The following is a 15150-nucleotide window of genomic DNA, read 5'->3' on the forward strand; positions in this document are numbered from 1 at the left end:
ACTCATCATAATCGTAATGTCTATATCTTTTGTTCTTATGGGAATTTCTAATGAGTATCTTATAACAGAGGCATCATTTAGATAGGAAAGAAGTATAACTCCAAAACTATATATCATTTTATTTTGGGAAATAATCAGAACAAATGATTCTTAAAATAGATTGATTTAAAAAAAAAAAAAAAAAACAAGACTGTCCCAAGGTCAAACACCTCTGGATGTCTAAAAAAAAAAATAGCTTGTCCTCCCCCAGTTAAAATATGAAATGATGCTCCAGTTTTATAGTAGTTAGAATTGACTATCACTTTGATGAGAAAAAGTGCTTAGTTGAAGGATATGTGCTTTGTTTAATTTTTTTATTCTAACGTACCTCTTTCATTTTTATGTCCACAGAGAACCAGTTATGTACTTAGGAATCCGAAACTTAATTGTAGCTTTGTGGTACCTAAATCCCAAGGTTTGTATAATATTGTTTGTTTACTGTTATATTTTTGTGATATTCAAGTTTCATAAATTAAACAAAGCCTTTCTCTAATACTGTTTTAACATGAACAAGTTTTATTTCTATAATCTTTCAAAGTCTTGGCACTTTTTTCTGTACTCGGTTTTGAGTTCTAGGTGAATAACATAGATTCAGTCTTTAACTATGCTAATCTTGCTTGTTATGGATGTTGCACTTAATTACAGCTTTGTTCAAGGGTTGCCTGCTTCCATAACTTGCTTGTTTTCTGGTTTATTAAAGCTGGTCTCGGTGAGTTTTCTAGGATGGTGGCTGCATTTGGAAATATATTTAAAAAAATATACACTTTTTTTTTTTATTATAGGGTTTGCCTGATTAACTGTTAATTTGGCATTCTGAGAAGTCCTAATGCAACAGAAAATTTCATATAATTTCAAACACAGTTTTTGATTTTAAAAACAAACTGACCCTAGAGTTCATTTTGTAAAGCTGTCTCATAACTTGTCCTTGTTCTGTGTAGATCCTTTGTTTATAGAAGAACAAGTTGATTTGTTTCAGAAAGAAATTGAGTTCCATTTTTCAGAACTTTCTGTCTAAACAACTTCTTTACACTATGGTTCTTATATGCCTTCTATTTTGAAGGTTTAATTACTTATCTATTAATTTTAAGTGTACTTAAAATGCCAAACTTATTACTATGTGAAGCTCATGGCATATAGTTACCTGTGGTACATATATCAAGGGTGTATTTCTGAAGTATTTTGTTTCATCAAGTAGCCTGTGTTGAAGGAGTTAATCCTTTACATGAATAGTAGCATTTAAACCTTAATATACTTACTATTGTTGAAACTTTGTAGAATGGATGGCAACTGCCTGTTGTGGAAACACAAGTGCAGAGGACGATGTTTTGAAAGTCTTCTGTCTTTCGTCTTCAGGTCCCAAAGATGAAAGGTGGAAGAAATTTGAAGCATCGTCTTCTACACCTATGTCTCCACAACAGGCAGTTGCAATTTATTCTACAAAGTTTCATCATGAATACTCTGCCTAAACAATCTATCAAAAAATACTTACTGTTAACAATTATTTGACCCACTCCTCTTTAAAACTCTTTAACAAACTTTTTTCTTTAATTCATTGTTTTTTGGGTCAAATTTATCATTTAAAATATTTTAACTAAGTAATATGTTTAGTTACAGTGCCTTAATATTGTTTTAAGAGTCACATACCCTTAATTTACTTTTGAAATTACAAGGATAATCTAATTTCTTGAGATTTTGAGTATAACTTGCTGTATTAAAGTATTTATACTCAACAGAAATTTCTTATAAGAACAAGAAAAGTTCAATGAAAAAAACTGCAGTAACAACACTTGTTAGTACAAAGTAAATCCTCTTTAATAAAACAAGATAATTAAAGGTAGTTAAACTAGAGTGTTGACCCAAAATAGGTCAGTCCTTTTTAATAATTTACCTGGCATAATTATTCTAAAAAAATGTTTTTATTGTGCAGTGTATGTGTGTACATATATTAATCCCATGTTTTTTTTGTTGACTCTGACTTTTTACTACTTAATCTTGCTTCAGTTTACAGCATCACTATTTTATGAGTAAAATATAATGTGCCTGTAATTTGATTTGAAATTTTGTAAATAATTATTCCTATTGATAAAACAAATTACATTTAAAGCTCCATTTATGTTTATCGTTGGAGGGAAAAACTTTTTGGCAGTTGTAGTCCATTAACATTGATTAAACAGAGTAAAAATGTTTTTAATTCAAGGAGAGTCGAAATTTAAACTTATCTCTATGCATACCAACTGAAAATATTCTTTATATGATAGTAGTTATTAGGGTTTGCTTTTTCAAAATTTGAATTATGTTTGTTGTGATTTTATTATTCAACAATGCATAAAGATACATTTTGTGGTTATTTAATGATTATTTTTCCCTTTTTTTGCAGGAGTGGCTCATACTAGATAGGGTCATAGAGAACCTTATGTGTCGGGGACTAGTACGTGTTCGCTGTGTTTATGATTCCCGCAGAATACTGAAGTATCTTACACTTAAGGGTTTAATAAATTTTGGTATTATTCAATCACCACCTTCATTCACTCTGTTACCAGCAGAGTGTCAGGTAAATGATTTTGTGTAAACTCCTTCATATCTCTATATCTTGTCATCTTTGCTTCTGTAGTTTTACAACTTGATGTATGTACTTTTTATATCAGTAGATTTAGGTTATAGGTAAGATTTATAGTTTTGACATTTGAAGACTTATTCTACTTAAATACATCTTTGCTTTTATTAGATCAAAAAATACTGCTAAAACAACTAAATTCTTTTGTTGAATTTTTGAACTTCAGTTTACTTTGTTTCAGGTTTCATTAATGATTTTATTTGTCCTGTAAAATGAAAGCTTAAAACCCGTAAAGAAAATAAAGTGAAAACATTATTGTTTTTGATATTTAGAAGCAGTTTGGTACTTCTATTTTGAAACAGGCATTATGGTGTATTGTATTCTTATATAGGTTATTTCAGAAACTTAAAAAAAGTGAAAGAAGAATTAGAGGAAAATAATCTGTTATTCTCTTTTTGAATTTCTGAACATAGTGCCTTTCTATACATAAGACAGAAAAGCATTTTTTGAGCAACGTGTCTGTTTCTTATGTTACATAGGTAGAGTTACTCAGTAATAGTTTTCACTGTTTACCCCTTATTTTAGATTATTTCTTTATCAAAGATTTGTCTTTTTTAGTGTAGTGTTTAAAAAGGGAGTTATTTACTAGTTACAGATAATTACATTTATCAAGCTGAAATGCTGTTTTTACTGCACCAACTCCCTTTTGATCCTACAAGGAACAGCTGCTTCCTCCTTTTTTTTGGAGTTGGGTGTGTATCTAAATAGTAAATTTACAAATTAAATGAAAGTAATAATGCTTAATTTATTTAAATAATTTCAACTCTACAATGTTTTATCATTTATATTTTGTAACATTTATTAAGTGTAATTCACAAAGAAAAGTATTTTAAATGTTCAAACTTTTATTCCTGCACAACTCTGAGGAGTTTCACCAGTCAACAGTTCATTCATTGGATTTTTTTTATTTTTCTGCCCATCCTAAAACATAAGTTTATTTGCTAAGAGACTATTATCTATTGAGAATATAATTATTTATTCTTATTTTTCACATAATTTCCCTTCTAAGGTTGAGGTTTTATTAACACAGCTCTACTTCCTACACTTTTATCATGTCGCAGCACGTGGTAGGAATAATTACATAGAAAGCAGAAATTTCAAAATACAACATTTAATATTAATGTAAATAAAATAGTGTGAACAGTAATTTATAGTTTATTGAGAAATAGACTAGATGAAGCCACTGAAAGGGTGAACAATGGAAGTCTAGAAGATTTAGGAACAAACCATTCCTGAAAAGTTTGTGTTTCACATTATATTTCTTTGAAAACTGCTGAAATTTTTTCTTAATTTAATAGAATTAGTGACTACAAAAGGTGATAGCAAACTATTCCGGTGACTCAAATCCTTATTTATTGAATATTATTTATGTTCATCATGTTCAAACAATGTACATAACTAAAAGAACTTATTATTTATTGTAGAAAAACTATATTTATTAGATTATAAATTTATTTTGAATATGAATATTGTTAGCAAAAATATTGTTACTTCTGATAAGTTACCTGTAAGTATTTTAAATTTTTTCCCACAGTTTTTGTACTATTATAGCAAGACTTTACAATCTCTAATGCAGTTGGCAACACAAACAAAACAAACATGCAAATTAAATTTGGCCAAATTGAAAATTAATTGGATATATTAAAATGGATCTATCTGATTAACAATACAAAAAAAAAAGTAAAATTATAAGATAAAGTATTTGTAATGTTGTTCTTTTCAAAATAGTCTCACACAACAAAATTTTGGATGCCAAACTAAAGAAATTATAGAAACCTAATCAAATTATATGCATTTTACTAAAACAAAGATAACATCTAGTAAGTTTACACAAAGTCTCAGACAGTTTCTGGTTAAGTATTTCCACTATAGGAAAGAAAAAATCGAGGGACATGAATACATCCCCACCATTTCAGAAAGAGTTAATATGCATTGTTTTGCTAACTTGTATCTCACTTAATTACACAACTTTTGTTTTTCTTTTTTACATTTCAGTTATTTGAACATTTAAACTATTTTCTCTTGTACTTTATTTGCAATGTATCAAAGTATTTGTTTCTTTCTTAAATGAGCTTAGTATTGCTTGATGTTTGGGGTGATCAGCTTACAGCCCATGGGTCGTGGGAGTGAAATATATCCTACAATAGTCATGGGGAAATTACATCGTGATGGTTAGTACCAGTATTCATTGGTAAAAAGTATCCCAAGAGTTAGTGGTATTGACTAATTGCCTTTCATCTAGTCCATCATTTCAAAATTAGGAACAGCTAGCTAGCACAAATAGCTATTAGAAAGCTTTGTGCAAAATTCAACAGAAAACAAATTTTCTTGTATATAAATCACACAGTAGCCTAATTATTGAGTATGTTTTAGTAGAATATCATAACTTATAGCACTTTTAAATGATATTTATAGTTTGTTAATACATCTGGTTATTACACTAAAAGATTACTTCCAATGTGCATTATAGTAAAATAAATTGTTTTTATTTTTGTATGAAATCCAATCTTTTGTAAGAAATTTTAAGTTATATCTTAGAATATTTCTGAAGAGGTGAAAACCCAGACAATGCCAGATTCAGACATGTTTTTTTATTGTTTAATGTAAGTTAGGGAAGATTCTTGAGCTATGCCATTTTAGTGGAATTTAAGCAGGATTCTTGAACAACATCGTTTTACTTGAGTTTAGGCACAATTTGAGTTATGCTATTTTAATGAAATCTTAGCATGATTTCTTTTTATATCATTTTAGTGGAATTCAAACAAGATTCTTGAGCTATGTCATTTGAATCAACAACCTGTCAAAATTCCATTCTTTCTATTTAATAAACTGAAAATTCTAGAATTGTGGCTTCCAACAACCCAGCAATTTATGTTCCTTGGCATATACTTGGTAAAAATCATCATGGTTTTAAATTCCACCTGGTCAGGCTTCATTTCTTCAGAAATACTCTAATATTACAGCACAGTGTGCCACCATTAAGTACTATTTTGATAAACTGGATGTTGTTTTCTTATATTCTTGTATTTTAGGATTCAGTAATAATAATTGGAGCAGGTGCTGCAGGAATCAGTGCTTCCAGACACTTGAAGAATCTTGGGGTCAAGGTAAGGCTAAAGTTCAAAATTCAAAAACTGAATGTTATTTATCAGTTAATGAATTTTCATATTACTGATGTAATCGATATTAGTATATTGGAGGTATCGTTGGAAGTGGTCTATTGCTAACATTAAAAATGAAACTTCTAAGTATTGCACATTCAAAACCTCTATTCTTATATGTGTGAATGATAGAAAATTTATGCCAGATTTCTTTACAGATATGATGAGTTATTTCTAGATAGCAAGTATCCTTGCTGTTGTTCATTAGTACATTATAAGTTTTTTTGTCTGTTTTCACTAATGTTAAACATTATCTTTTTATATTTAAATAATTCATGTGCATTTTTGCATAATTTTTAGGTTATGGTTTTAGAAGCAAGAAATAGGATTGGTGGTCGTGTGTGGGATGAGTCTTTTCTTGGTGTCTGTGTTGGAAAAGGTGCTCAGATCATCACAGGAGTCATTAATAACCCTCTAACCATCTTGAGCCAACAGGTGGCTGTTTCTGTACTTTTGGGTAGACAATGTCTGTTTCTTTTTGTATATTGTATGGAGATGGAAGAATTTTGAGACTGTCAGTGCAATATAAAAGTGACAGTCAAATCTCACTATTCAGTCAGGCAAGAGTTGGCATTGGTTCTGTGTACTTGTGTAAGGAAGTTCATTATGCTAATATAGTATTGAATTAAAAAACTATAATCTTGTAAGCATTTACACACTGTGGACCAAGGTACTGTCAAAATGTGTAGTAATGTTTACAAAAGTAAATATCATTTTGCTTACAAATCATTATTTGGTAACTCACTACTGCTTGCCAATAGTTGCTGTAGTTCAGATGCCTTCCTCTTCTAGTTAAACAGTTAAAATATAAGGACACTTTTATACAAAAATTCTGAACAACCAAACACATGGATCTGGAAAGTTCAGAGTTATAAAAGGTTTTAGTTGTTCTGATAGAGCTTTAATCGTTGTTAAATTATAGAAAGTATATCATTTGTACCTGTCTATTTTTTTTATTAAAATATTCTCTTAATGTTAAATTTCATGTCTTTGATGCTATAGAATTGATGAAGGCAATCATTATTTATTCTGTTTTTCTTAGGCTGCAATGGCAATGAGGATAGTTGGGGAAAAGTGTGAGCTTTTTGCTGAAGATGGCACTGTCACGCTATCTAGTGTGGACCAACGAGTGGAATTTCATTTTAATGCAGTACTAGATGCTGTAGCAAGCTGGAGGAAAGACCAAACACATGATATTAATTTATATGGTTTGTCTTTAATAGTTTATTTAAGTTTGCAGATATGAAAGTCAAAGAACTGATTCTTCTATTTAAGTGCCAAATATGTCCAAAATGATTTTGCTTAGATGTACAATACACTATTTGCAAACACCCTGGGGTTAGTGTAATAAAAAGTAGGCCTTAACATGAAACCTTAAAAAAAAATTGCATATTTTTGTCATTTTCAAGCTTACAGGCTGTAAATAAATATTAACTGGGTCAGGATTTCCTGAAAATGTTCCTGTAATTGTATGTGAAATCTTCTCAGGAATATCACAAACAAACTGAAATGTCATCAAGCCATAATTTTAATTATTCATGTCTATTATGATAAATACATTTGATTATATAATATAACAGTAAGCATTTAAACTTACTTATCAATTATAAATGTTATTGTTAATATTTGATGTTTATTATATAGCATTAAGTGTGGCCTGTAATCAGTATTTGAATCTTGGTCAAACAGTGGGTTGAGGGTAAATTGTGTATGTGTATTCAAAATGTGAGAGCTACATTCACCTCTTGGTCATTTTCATGATTTTGGTTATATACTAAGCACAGTGCACAGAATCAGTCAGAATTAGATGCATGTACACTCTGTCTTAATATTAAATTTCTTTGGGCAAGCATCATTAGGTGAATTTTATGATATTAGCCATTATTCAAACTATTTTTTATATGTAGAATTGCTACTAGTAGATAAATATATTTATCATTGGGTTTACAGTCTGTAGTATCCATTTGGTCATAGAAGTTTTAATCCAGTCTCCTAAGAAACAATTCATAAATGTTGATTTTGATAATGATGTAGCATTACAGTACTGTTGTATTATTATGTGTTAATATACTTTTTGTTTTCAGTAAAAATGAAAACATTTTGTGTGTGCTATATGTACATTTCTAGACAATACAGGAAAAATACTATACTTAAATAAAGAACGTAATAATGCTACTTCAAGGATTGTATTGTTGTAGTTTGTTAAGTGTTTGTCCATTATAAGTTGTCTGTGGTAATCTGCACATTCATAGTTATTTTCTTACCTCAACTTTCAGATAAGATTATGGAGATGCACAAAAATTTTATGGAAGAAACAAAAATGAAGTTCTCTGAAGTAAGTTAATGATTTTGAGTAAAACCTATTGTACCTGTTTAAATTAGTGTAGTTTAATGTCTTATGAAAGATAATTCTGTAATAATCTACTTTGCTGTTTTTGTCAAATGTGTTTGTTATATAACGTCATCTGCAAGTATTCAGTTTCTGTGAAATGATGATTAAAATATGTAATTCAGAAATAAAATATTCCATCTACTATCACCCCAACTATTTTTGTACCTTACTTTTTCTACTCTCTCATTCAGTATTGAGAATGTTTGTTTCTGTGTTCTCATATTCTTTAGAATGTAGCATCTGTAGACTCAGTGTTTTATAGTTACCTCATGCTATGTGTATCTGATGTCTAAGTAAAGTATTTGATCTCCCTAAGATTGTTTTTTTCTATTTTTCATTTTGTGTTCTTGATTGCTTGATGGAAAATTTTGTTTAAGTCCCACTTCTTCATCCTTATTTTATTTTTCTTTGGTTTTAAGTCATTTTGGTCCATCTGTATTTTAATATATTTTTATCATTAGGAGTTTCACTTTCCCCCCCCCCAAACAACAAAATTTCAGTTCAGCCTAACGACTGATTTAAATATTTGTTTGCATAATTTATTAATTATACCCATCTTTAGAAACTGTTACTGTAAGCATGACTGTTTTTACAGTTTATAATGTGTAAAGTTAATTGAGGTTGCTATAACTTCTTTTAGTCTTTTTGAATAAACTCAAAGACCATTGTGCCTGTCACAAAATATGTAATTTTTTGGCTAAAAATGAATATGGCAATTCTTAATCAAATAATTTTGTTATTTTGCTGTGATGCATACTATGTGCCATTTTTTTAAATGATTAACATTCAGTTTAAACTACTATGGATCAACCACAATATAAGAAGACTATTTTACAATACACTATGTGGTCAAGGTTTGCCAGTGAACCTTTAGAACCTATAAAATTGCTTAGACAACCTCTAATAGCCCATAGCATGGTGTTCCTTAATGCTTCAACCTTTAAAAAAATGTATATCCACATAAATAGAACTTTTTGCTATTTGTTTAAAATGTAAAATTTGGTTCCTAGCGAGAGCTGTCACACATGTGCCCTGAAGCATATACTTATTGTGTCCAATGACACATGCTGTACAGAAACAAAATCTTAGAGTACACTAAAAATAATTTCTATTTAACTCTACATTTCACCTGCAAAACTTTCCCCAATGAGTTATCTGAAGGGTTGATAGAAGTTTTCATGAGTAACTGCTTCAGAGACATTATGTATGGCAGCTTAGAGAAATTTATAAAATGAATATTCTCAACTTTAAGGTAAGAAAGGTTAACTTATCAAATGGGAAGTGAAAAATAACTGTTTGAAATATAATTGGTTGTACTGAACTTAAATAATTATAATATAGCACTTTCTCGAGAATAGTAAAAAAATATCCTGTTTTTCTGTCAAATATAGCCTTCATTTTAAAGGCTGACAGTATTAGACTCTGCAAGAAGGTCTTGATAAAAACGTTACTATGTACAAAGGTTGTGATGAATCTTGTAATGTATTTTCAAATTCTATAAAGAAAATAGATGTGAAATGGCAGCTTGAAGAAAGCTTTATGCTCTTATTTTATAAAATACAAATAATTATTGTACAAAGTTTATAATAATAGTGAAGTGTGAACTTTATACCAACAAGCTCCAACATCATTATAATTTTAAAATTCTATTTCATGTTCATGTGGTGCATATATTATATTTTTTTATAACAAAAGAGACAGTGTGTAAAACAAACAAAATGAGCAGGTACATTTTTTTTTAAGATAAACTTTCAATTTATTAGGGAAAGTAACAACTTTTTCCTCTTCTAAAGAAATTTCACATTGATGCATTATTCTGGGAAAGTGCTGAATTTGGCCAGTATTTTTGCGATAAGGTAGAAAAGAAACAGAAATAGACAAGTCTTTGAATGAAAGTAAATCTACATTTTTAATCTTACAGGAAGAAGAGAATTTAATACACTTCCATATCAGTAACCTAGAGTATGCTTGTGGATCAGCACTTAATACAGTCTCCACCCTTTCCTGGGATCAAAATGAAATTTACCCCCAGTTCACTGGCCACCACACACTGTTGCTTCGTGGATACAGCTTATTACTTGAACAGCTGGCTGAAGGTGTTGATATTCAACTGGGACAAGAGGTAAGGAGAATCTGTTGGATTGAGGAGGAAATAATGTTAGCTTATTGCTATCCTAGCAGAGTACATGCATTATATTTGTCTTTGTGTAACAGATACCATTGACTTGTAATTACTTAACCTGAATATGACCTAGGAAGGTCAAAACATCCTCTCTTTATCAATAAATGTCTTAATACCCATACCAGCTATTCTGAGATACATTTTGACTTGTAGTTAAAATGCACTTTTGGAACATTGTATTTTGTGTCAGCAGATTAACTGTACTTATTCATTTCTCTGGTATTTGATTTAAATTACAATGTATGGTGTACTAAAGGAAGCTCTTGTACATCAGACCAAACTTTATGTATTTTTAAAAAAATGAAATAAAATGCATGTTGCTGACTCCCACTAAAGAGCTAATGTGATACTAACAATATATTAACCAATAAAGCGTGTCATTTGTATATATTTAGCATTACTGACCAATTATACAATCACACAACCAGAAGAGACTACCCAATTGATTTAATAATAATTTAGTTATAACTGATATCTCATGATCTAACTGCCAAAAACACCTAATGTTATGGTCATTTATTGGCTCATATGAAGAATATTATTTAATATTGTTTATATTCTTTGAGATCTGATATGTCTTATTTCAAACAATATGAAGGAAAGCATGTGGGGTGGACAAAAAGCAGATCAAATATGTTCCACTTCTGAAAACCATCATAATTTTCACCCCTGAGGATTAATCAAATCAGTAATTATTTTTTGGTGAAGATGCTAATTCTGCAACTGAAATAATTAATCATAGTAGATTCTTAAGCATTTATTTTAGAATCATTATGCTCTATGTAATGTGAAAATGAAAAGTATTTCGTCTTCAGTCTATTGATTAAACTAATAATTATTTTATAGGATTTTGTTTAAAGATAATTACATCATCACATAAATGTTTTATCATATTTCTAATGCATGCCTAAAATGTATAAGATAAAAAATCAGTCTTAAGAGTTCAGAGGTGACTTCATAATAATGTGATACAAACTTCAAAAGCATGCAATTTAAAGAATTGTTGCTATAACAGTTTAATATTCTCAAATGTGTTGTTAAGGGCTTTGCAAACACTGAAACACATCTACTGCTCAACAGTATGTCAATCATTTTTTTGTTTATATGTGTAGACTACTTGAAGAGTTAAATAAATGGTGCATATTAATAGCTATATAAAAAGACATCAAACAGACAAATTTTGTTAACTTTACTTGTTCTAAATCATTCATGATATGAAAGTTTATCTTGTATCTAACTAATCATACTGGAAACTTAATTTTATTGTCTCTGTTGGGTCTTATGCAAGATAATCACAGCATTTTATGTTTACAGAACTAATACTTTGGATTGATAGTTGGAAGTCTGTCTTTATAATATTTTTTAGTATGTGGAATTTTACTGTTTATAATGAACATTTCATTTCAAGGTGAAGGAAATTAATTATTCTGCAGACAAAGTCATCATCAGATGTCAAGATGGAGAAGAGTGGAAGGCTTCAAAAGTAAATACCATTGTTTGTTAATTGTTTTAAATTGTTGATGCAGTACATGAAACTTTCATAAAAATATGTACCTTGTTTAAGGTTTTGGGACAGTTATAATGCATGCTGTACTACAATGGTTAGATTCTCCAAAATAATTAATGTAGCAGTTATAGGAAAATCCTTATAAGCATACTAGTTAATGTTGTAATTGCTGAATATGGAAAGATGAAAATTTATTAATAAATTTTTCATTTCTGCTAATTACCCAACACATTATCTTTTTCCTGTAAGCCAATTTCAAGATATTTTGTTAAGTAATAAGAGACAGTTTACTTTAAACATTTCTTTGTGGCTACTCAAGTTTGTCAGTTTTACTGTTTCTCAGATATTGAGGATCTAAATCTTGCTCTTTGTCCAACATTTTTAAGAAGGGGATGAACAGTTGGGATATAACATCCTCACCAACAAACATCACCATGTCTAAACACTATTTTATAATTAAGTGCTGTAAGCATTTTGCTGTAGTAAAATAATTAATAATATTTACCTTTCATCTTCTGTATTTGTTGATTTTTTAATATATTTCTAGCAGCATATACTAAATTTAAAAATTCATATAATCAGTTGCTGAATGTTGAAGGTCATTTTTAAAAAAAAGGTTGTGCATTTTCTTATGACAAAAACATTTAAAAGCTTCAGGTTTAAACAAGAAATTGATAAACACAGCCTTAATTGAGGCTTAAATACTTTTAAGTATTAAATGCCCAGGTCAGGTTATAACTTGACATTCCAAGGTAGAATAAGGTATTTCTAACATGTGACCAAAGTTCAAATTAAAAAGGTTATTTGAATATCTAATAAAGGATATGGAATGTAAACTTGTGTATCCGTAACACCATTATTTCTGTTGTTGAAGTTCCAGTATTCTGGTACAGATATCAAGATGAATAGCCACATATTTAAAATTATAATAAAGTAATTATACAATAGAAAACAATCATACACACTCATTTTTTATAGAAATAACTTTCATTCCTCCCTCCTTTTCTTTTTCTTACCACATAATGTTGATTTTTTAGATCAAGATTCAGTCTAAGACAAATGGATACAAAGGCAATAATATGGTCACTTCTTTTAACTGTCACAATCAAACAGACCCTGGAAGTTACTTATGGTTTACGCAATGCATGTGCCTTAAATTTCTTTGTATTGTCTTCTAAATATGAGGTTACTATCAGCAGCATGTGTTTACAGTCATGTGTAAAGTTCTCTCATAGCTTAGTCAGAGACAGTATTTTAGTTTTAAAAGTTGAATTTTGAAATTCATAGGACAGTAATTGGTTAGCAACAAACTATCACTGATGAAATTAATAAGACTAATCAAATATGACAAAAATTATTTGATTCAAAGGGAACTTAAGTGGGCTGTAGCAGTAATTCACACTTGTATTAACTAAAGCCAATAATAATCTAGCTGGTATTTTCTGTGTTTAGGATAGTGATTTTTCTTTTTATGTTTAAGAGGAAATTTCATCAGTTTTGTTAAGTATGGTATTTTATTTTCTGCAGGTAATTGTCACATTACCTTTGGCTGTATTACAAAAACAAGATGTAACTTTCTATCCTCAGTTGCCAGAGGAAAAACTTAAGGCAATACATCGTCTTGGAGCTGGCATAGTGGAAAAGGTATTGTCAACTCCAGTTAAAAATTCCATAAAACAAACGTTCAGTGATTAACAATGGGCTTAACAAAAAATATGCCTCAAACCCTCCCCAATTCAAATATTTTGGAATGGTGGATTTGTTTTTCAAGAGTTCCTTTGATTTAAAAAAGTATAATTGTTTTATACCCGATATTTTAGCTTTTAAACCATAATAGTAAATTATTTTAAGCAAGATTGTCAATTTTTATGTCCTTATTTTTGTGATTTTGTTTATAATATCATTGATATTGTTTTTGTTTTGTATTTTTGTATCTAGATAGTGCTGCAGTTTCCTTATCGTTTCTGGGCCCTCAAGGTTAAAGAGTACGACCTTTTTGGGCACGTACCACCTTCACCACAAAAACGAGGACTTTTCAGTGTCTTTTATGACTTATCACCAAAATCCAGTATGGAGGTTCGATTTTTTTTTTTTTTTTTTGGTGTTTGTTATTTTGTTGTATGGGGATACATAACTTATCATAATGTTTTTAATATTAGAGTAAAAATTCATATTAAGTAAATGCACTTATGGTAGTGTGTTACAAAATATTTTTCACAAGAAATGAAAGTTATTTCTACTTAACGTGTGGATCATTTTTTTTTATTGATATAAAGTTAGATTTTCTGATCTAATATAGTGTGTGTGTGTGTGTGTTAATAATCACTGCACAGTGAGAAACACAACATAGATGCTTTGCAGGTTTAAGTAAATTTATCTCCATAATTAATTGCTGTTTTTACCACCTTGTTATATTAATTACATAATTATTAATTTCAAATCAGTATTTTACTTCAGTATAAACTTTAACAAATGTATTTACCATATTGTATAAAAGAAATTACATAATTGTTATTATTTAATACGATACCCGTATTTCCAGCCTCATAAGTGTTTCATTTTAATGACCTACGTAAGTGGAGATGCTTTACTCATGATTGAAAACAAATCAGACAAGGAAATTGTTGACATGTGCATGTCTGCTCTTCGAGGGATGTTTTCTGACCAGGTATTATAGAAACAGACTTCATTATTTCAAGGAACTTATATGTTCTGCATTGATTTATCTCTAACAAATAGAACTTGTCTGTTTAGGATGTTGTTGGTAAGGTTAAATATTAAACGCTGCATTCACAAGAATGTCTGCCTCATTAAAAAGCATGTGGCAGAATACTAAAACATAATCTCACTACCAGAATTCCAATGAAATGGATTTCCATTGCAAACAATAGTGTGTAGTTTGTAGATTTACTCATATCAAAATTTTCAGTACTATAATGCTTGTATTTCTTTTTGGTTAAAAAAAGGAAATGTACTATGTATTATGGAAAATGTTTATATGTCACTATAGTACAGAATTAAGTACGGGTAAGAATTTCCTCTACATTTTTACAAAATGGCTCATTCTTTTCAACAACACATAAATTATATATACAAAATAAAAAGTGTAATGGTAACAAATGTGAAAAGAGCCATAAAAATTGCAAAATGCAAAACTGAAAATTTTTATGCATCTCCCCATGGACCAATTAAACCTCCATACCAAATTTGATAAAGGTCCATTCACTGTAGGTGAGGTAGTGGTGAAAAATGTCC

General features: G+C 29.5%; 1 protein-coding gene across 8 annotated transcripts in view; it reads left to right on the top strand.

Moving 5' to 3' along the window:
- The window catches only part of LOC143252684 (lysine-specific histone demethylase 2-like), a 71555-nt gene that overhangs the window by 51238 nt on the left and 5167 nt on the right, over window positions 1-15150 (top strand). For all 8 annotated transcript variants that reach the window (XM_076505208.1, XM_076505213.1, XM_076505209.1 and 5 more), the window contains 11 exons: window positions 391-454; window positions 2417-2590; window positions 5686-5760; window positions 6115-6249; window positions 6857-7022; window positions 8091-8149; window positions 10128-10328; window positions 11797-11871; window positions 13423-13539; window positions 13834-13971; window positions 14438-14563. In XM_076505208.1, coding sequence (XP_076361323.1) covers window positions 391-454; window positions 2417-2590; window positions 5686-5760; window positions 6115-6249; window positions 6857-7022; window positions 8091-8149; window positions 10128-10328; window positions 11797-11871; window positions 13423-13539; window positions 13834-13971; window positions 14438-14563 — 1330 coding nt within the window. The remainder of the gene's footprint in view (window positions 1-390; window positions 455-2416; window positions 2591-5685; window positions 5761-6114; window positions 6250-6856; window positions 7023-8090; window positions 8150-10127; window positions 10329-11796; window positions 11872-13422; window positions 13540-13833; window positions 13972-14437; window positions 14564-15150) is intronic.

Source organism: Tachypleus tridentatus, chromosome 6, assembly GCF_004210375.1.
Source record: "Tachypleus tridentatus isolate NWPU-2018 chromosome 6, ASM421037v1, whole genome shotgun sequence".
NCBI classification, from domain to species: domain Eukaryota; kingdom Metazoa; phylum Arthropoda; class Merostomata; order Xiphosura; family Limulidae; genus Tachypleus; species Tachypleus tridentatus.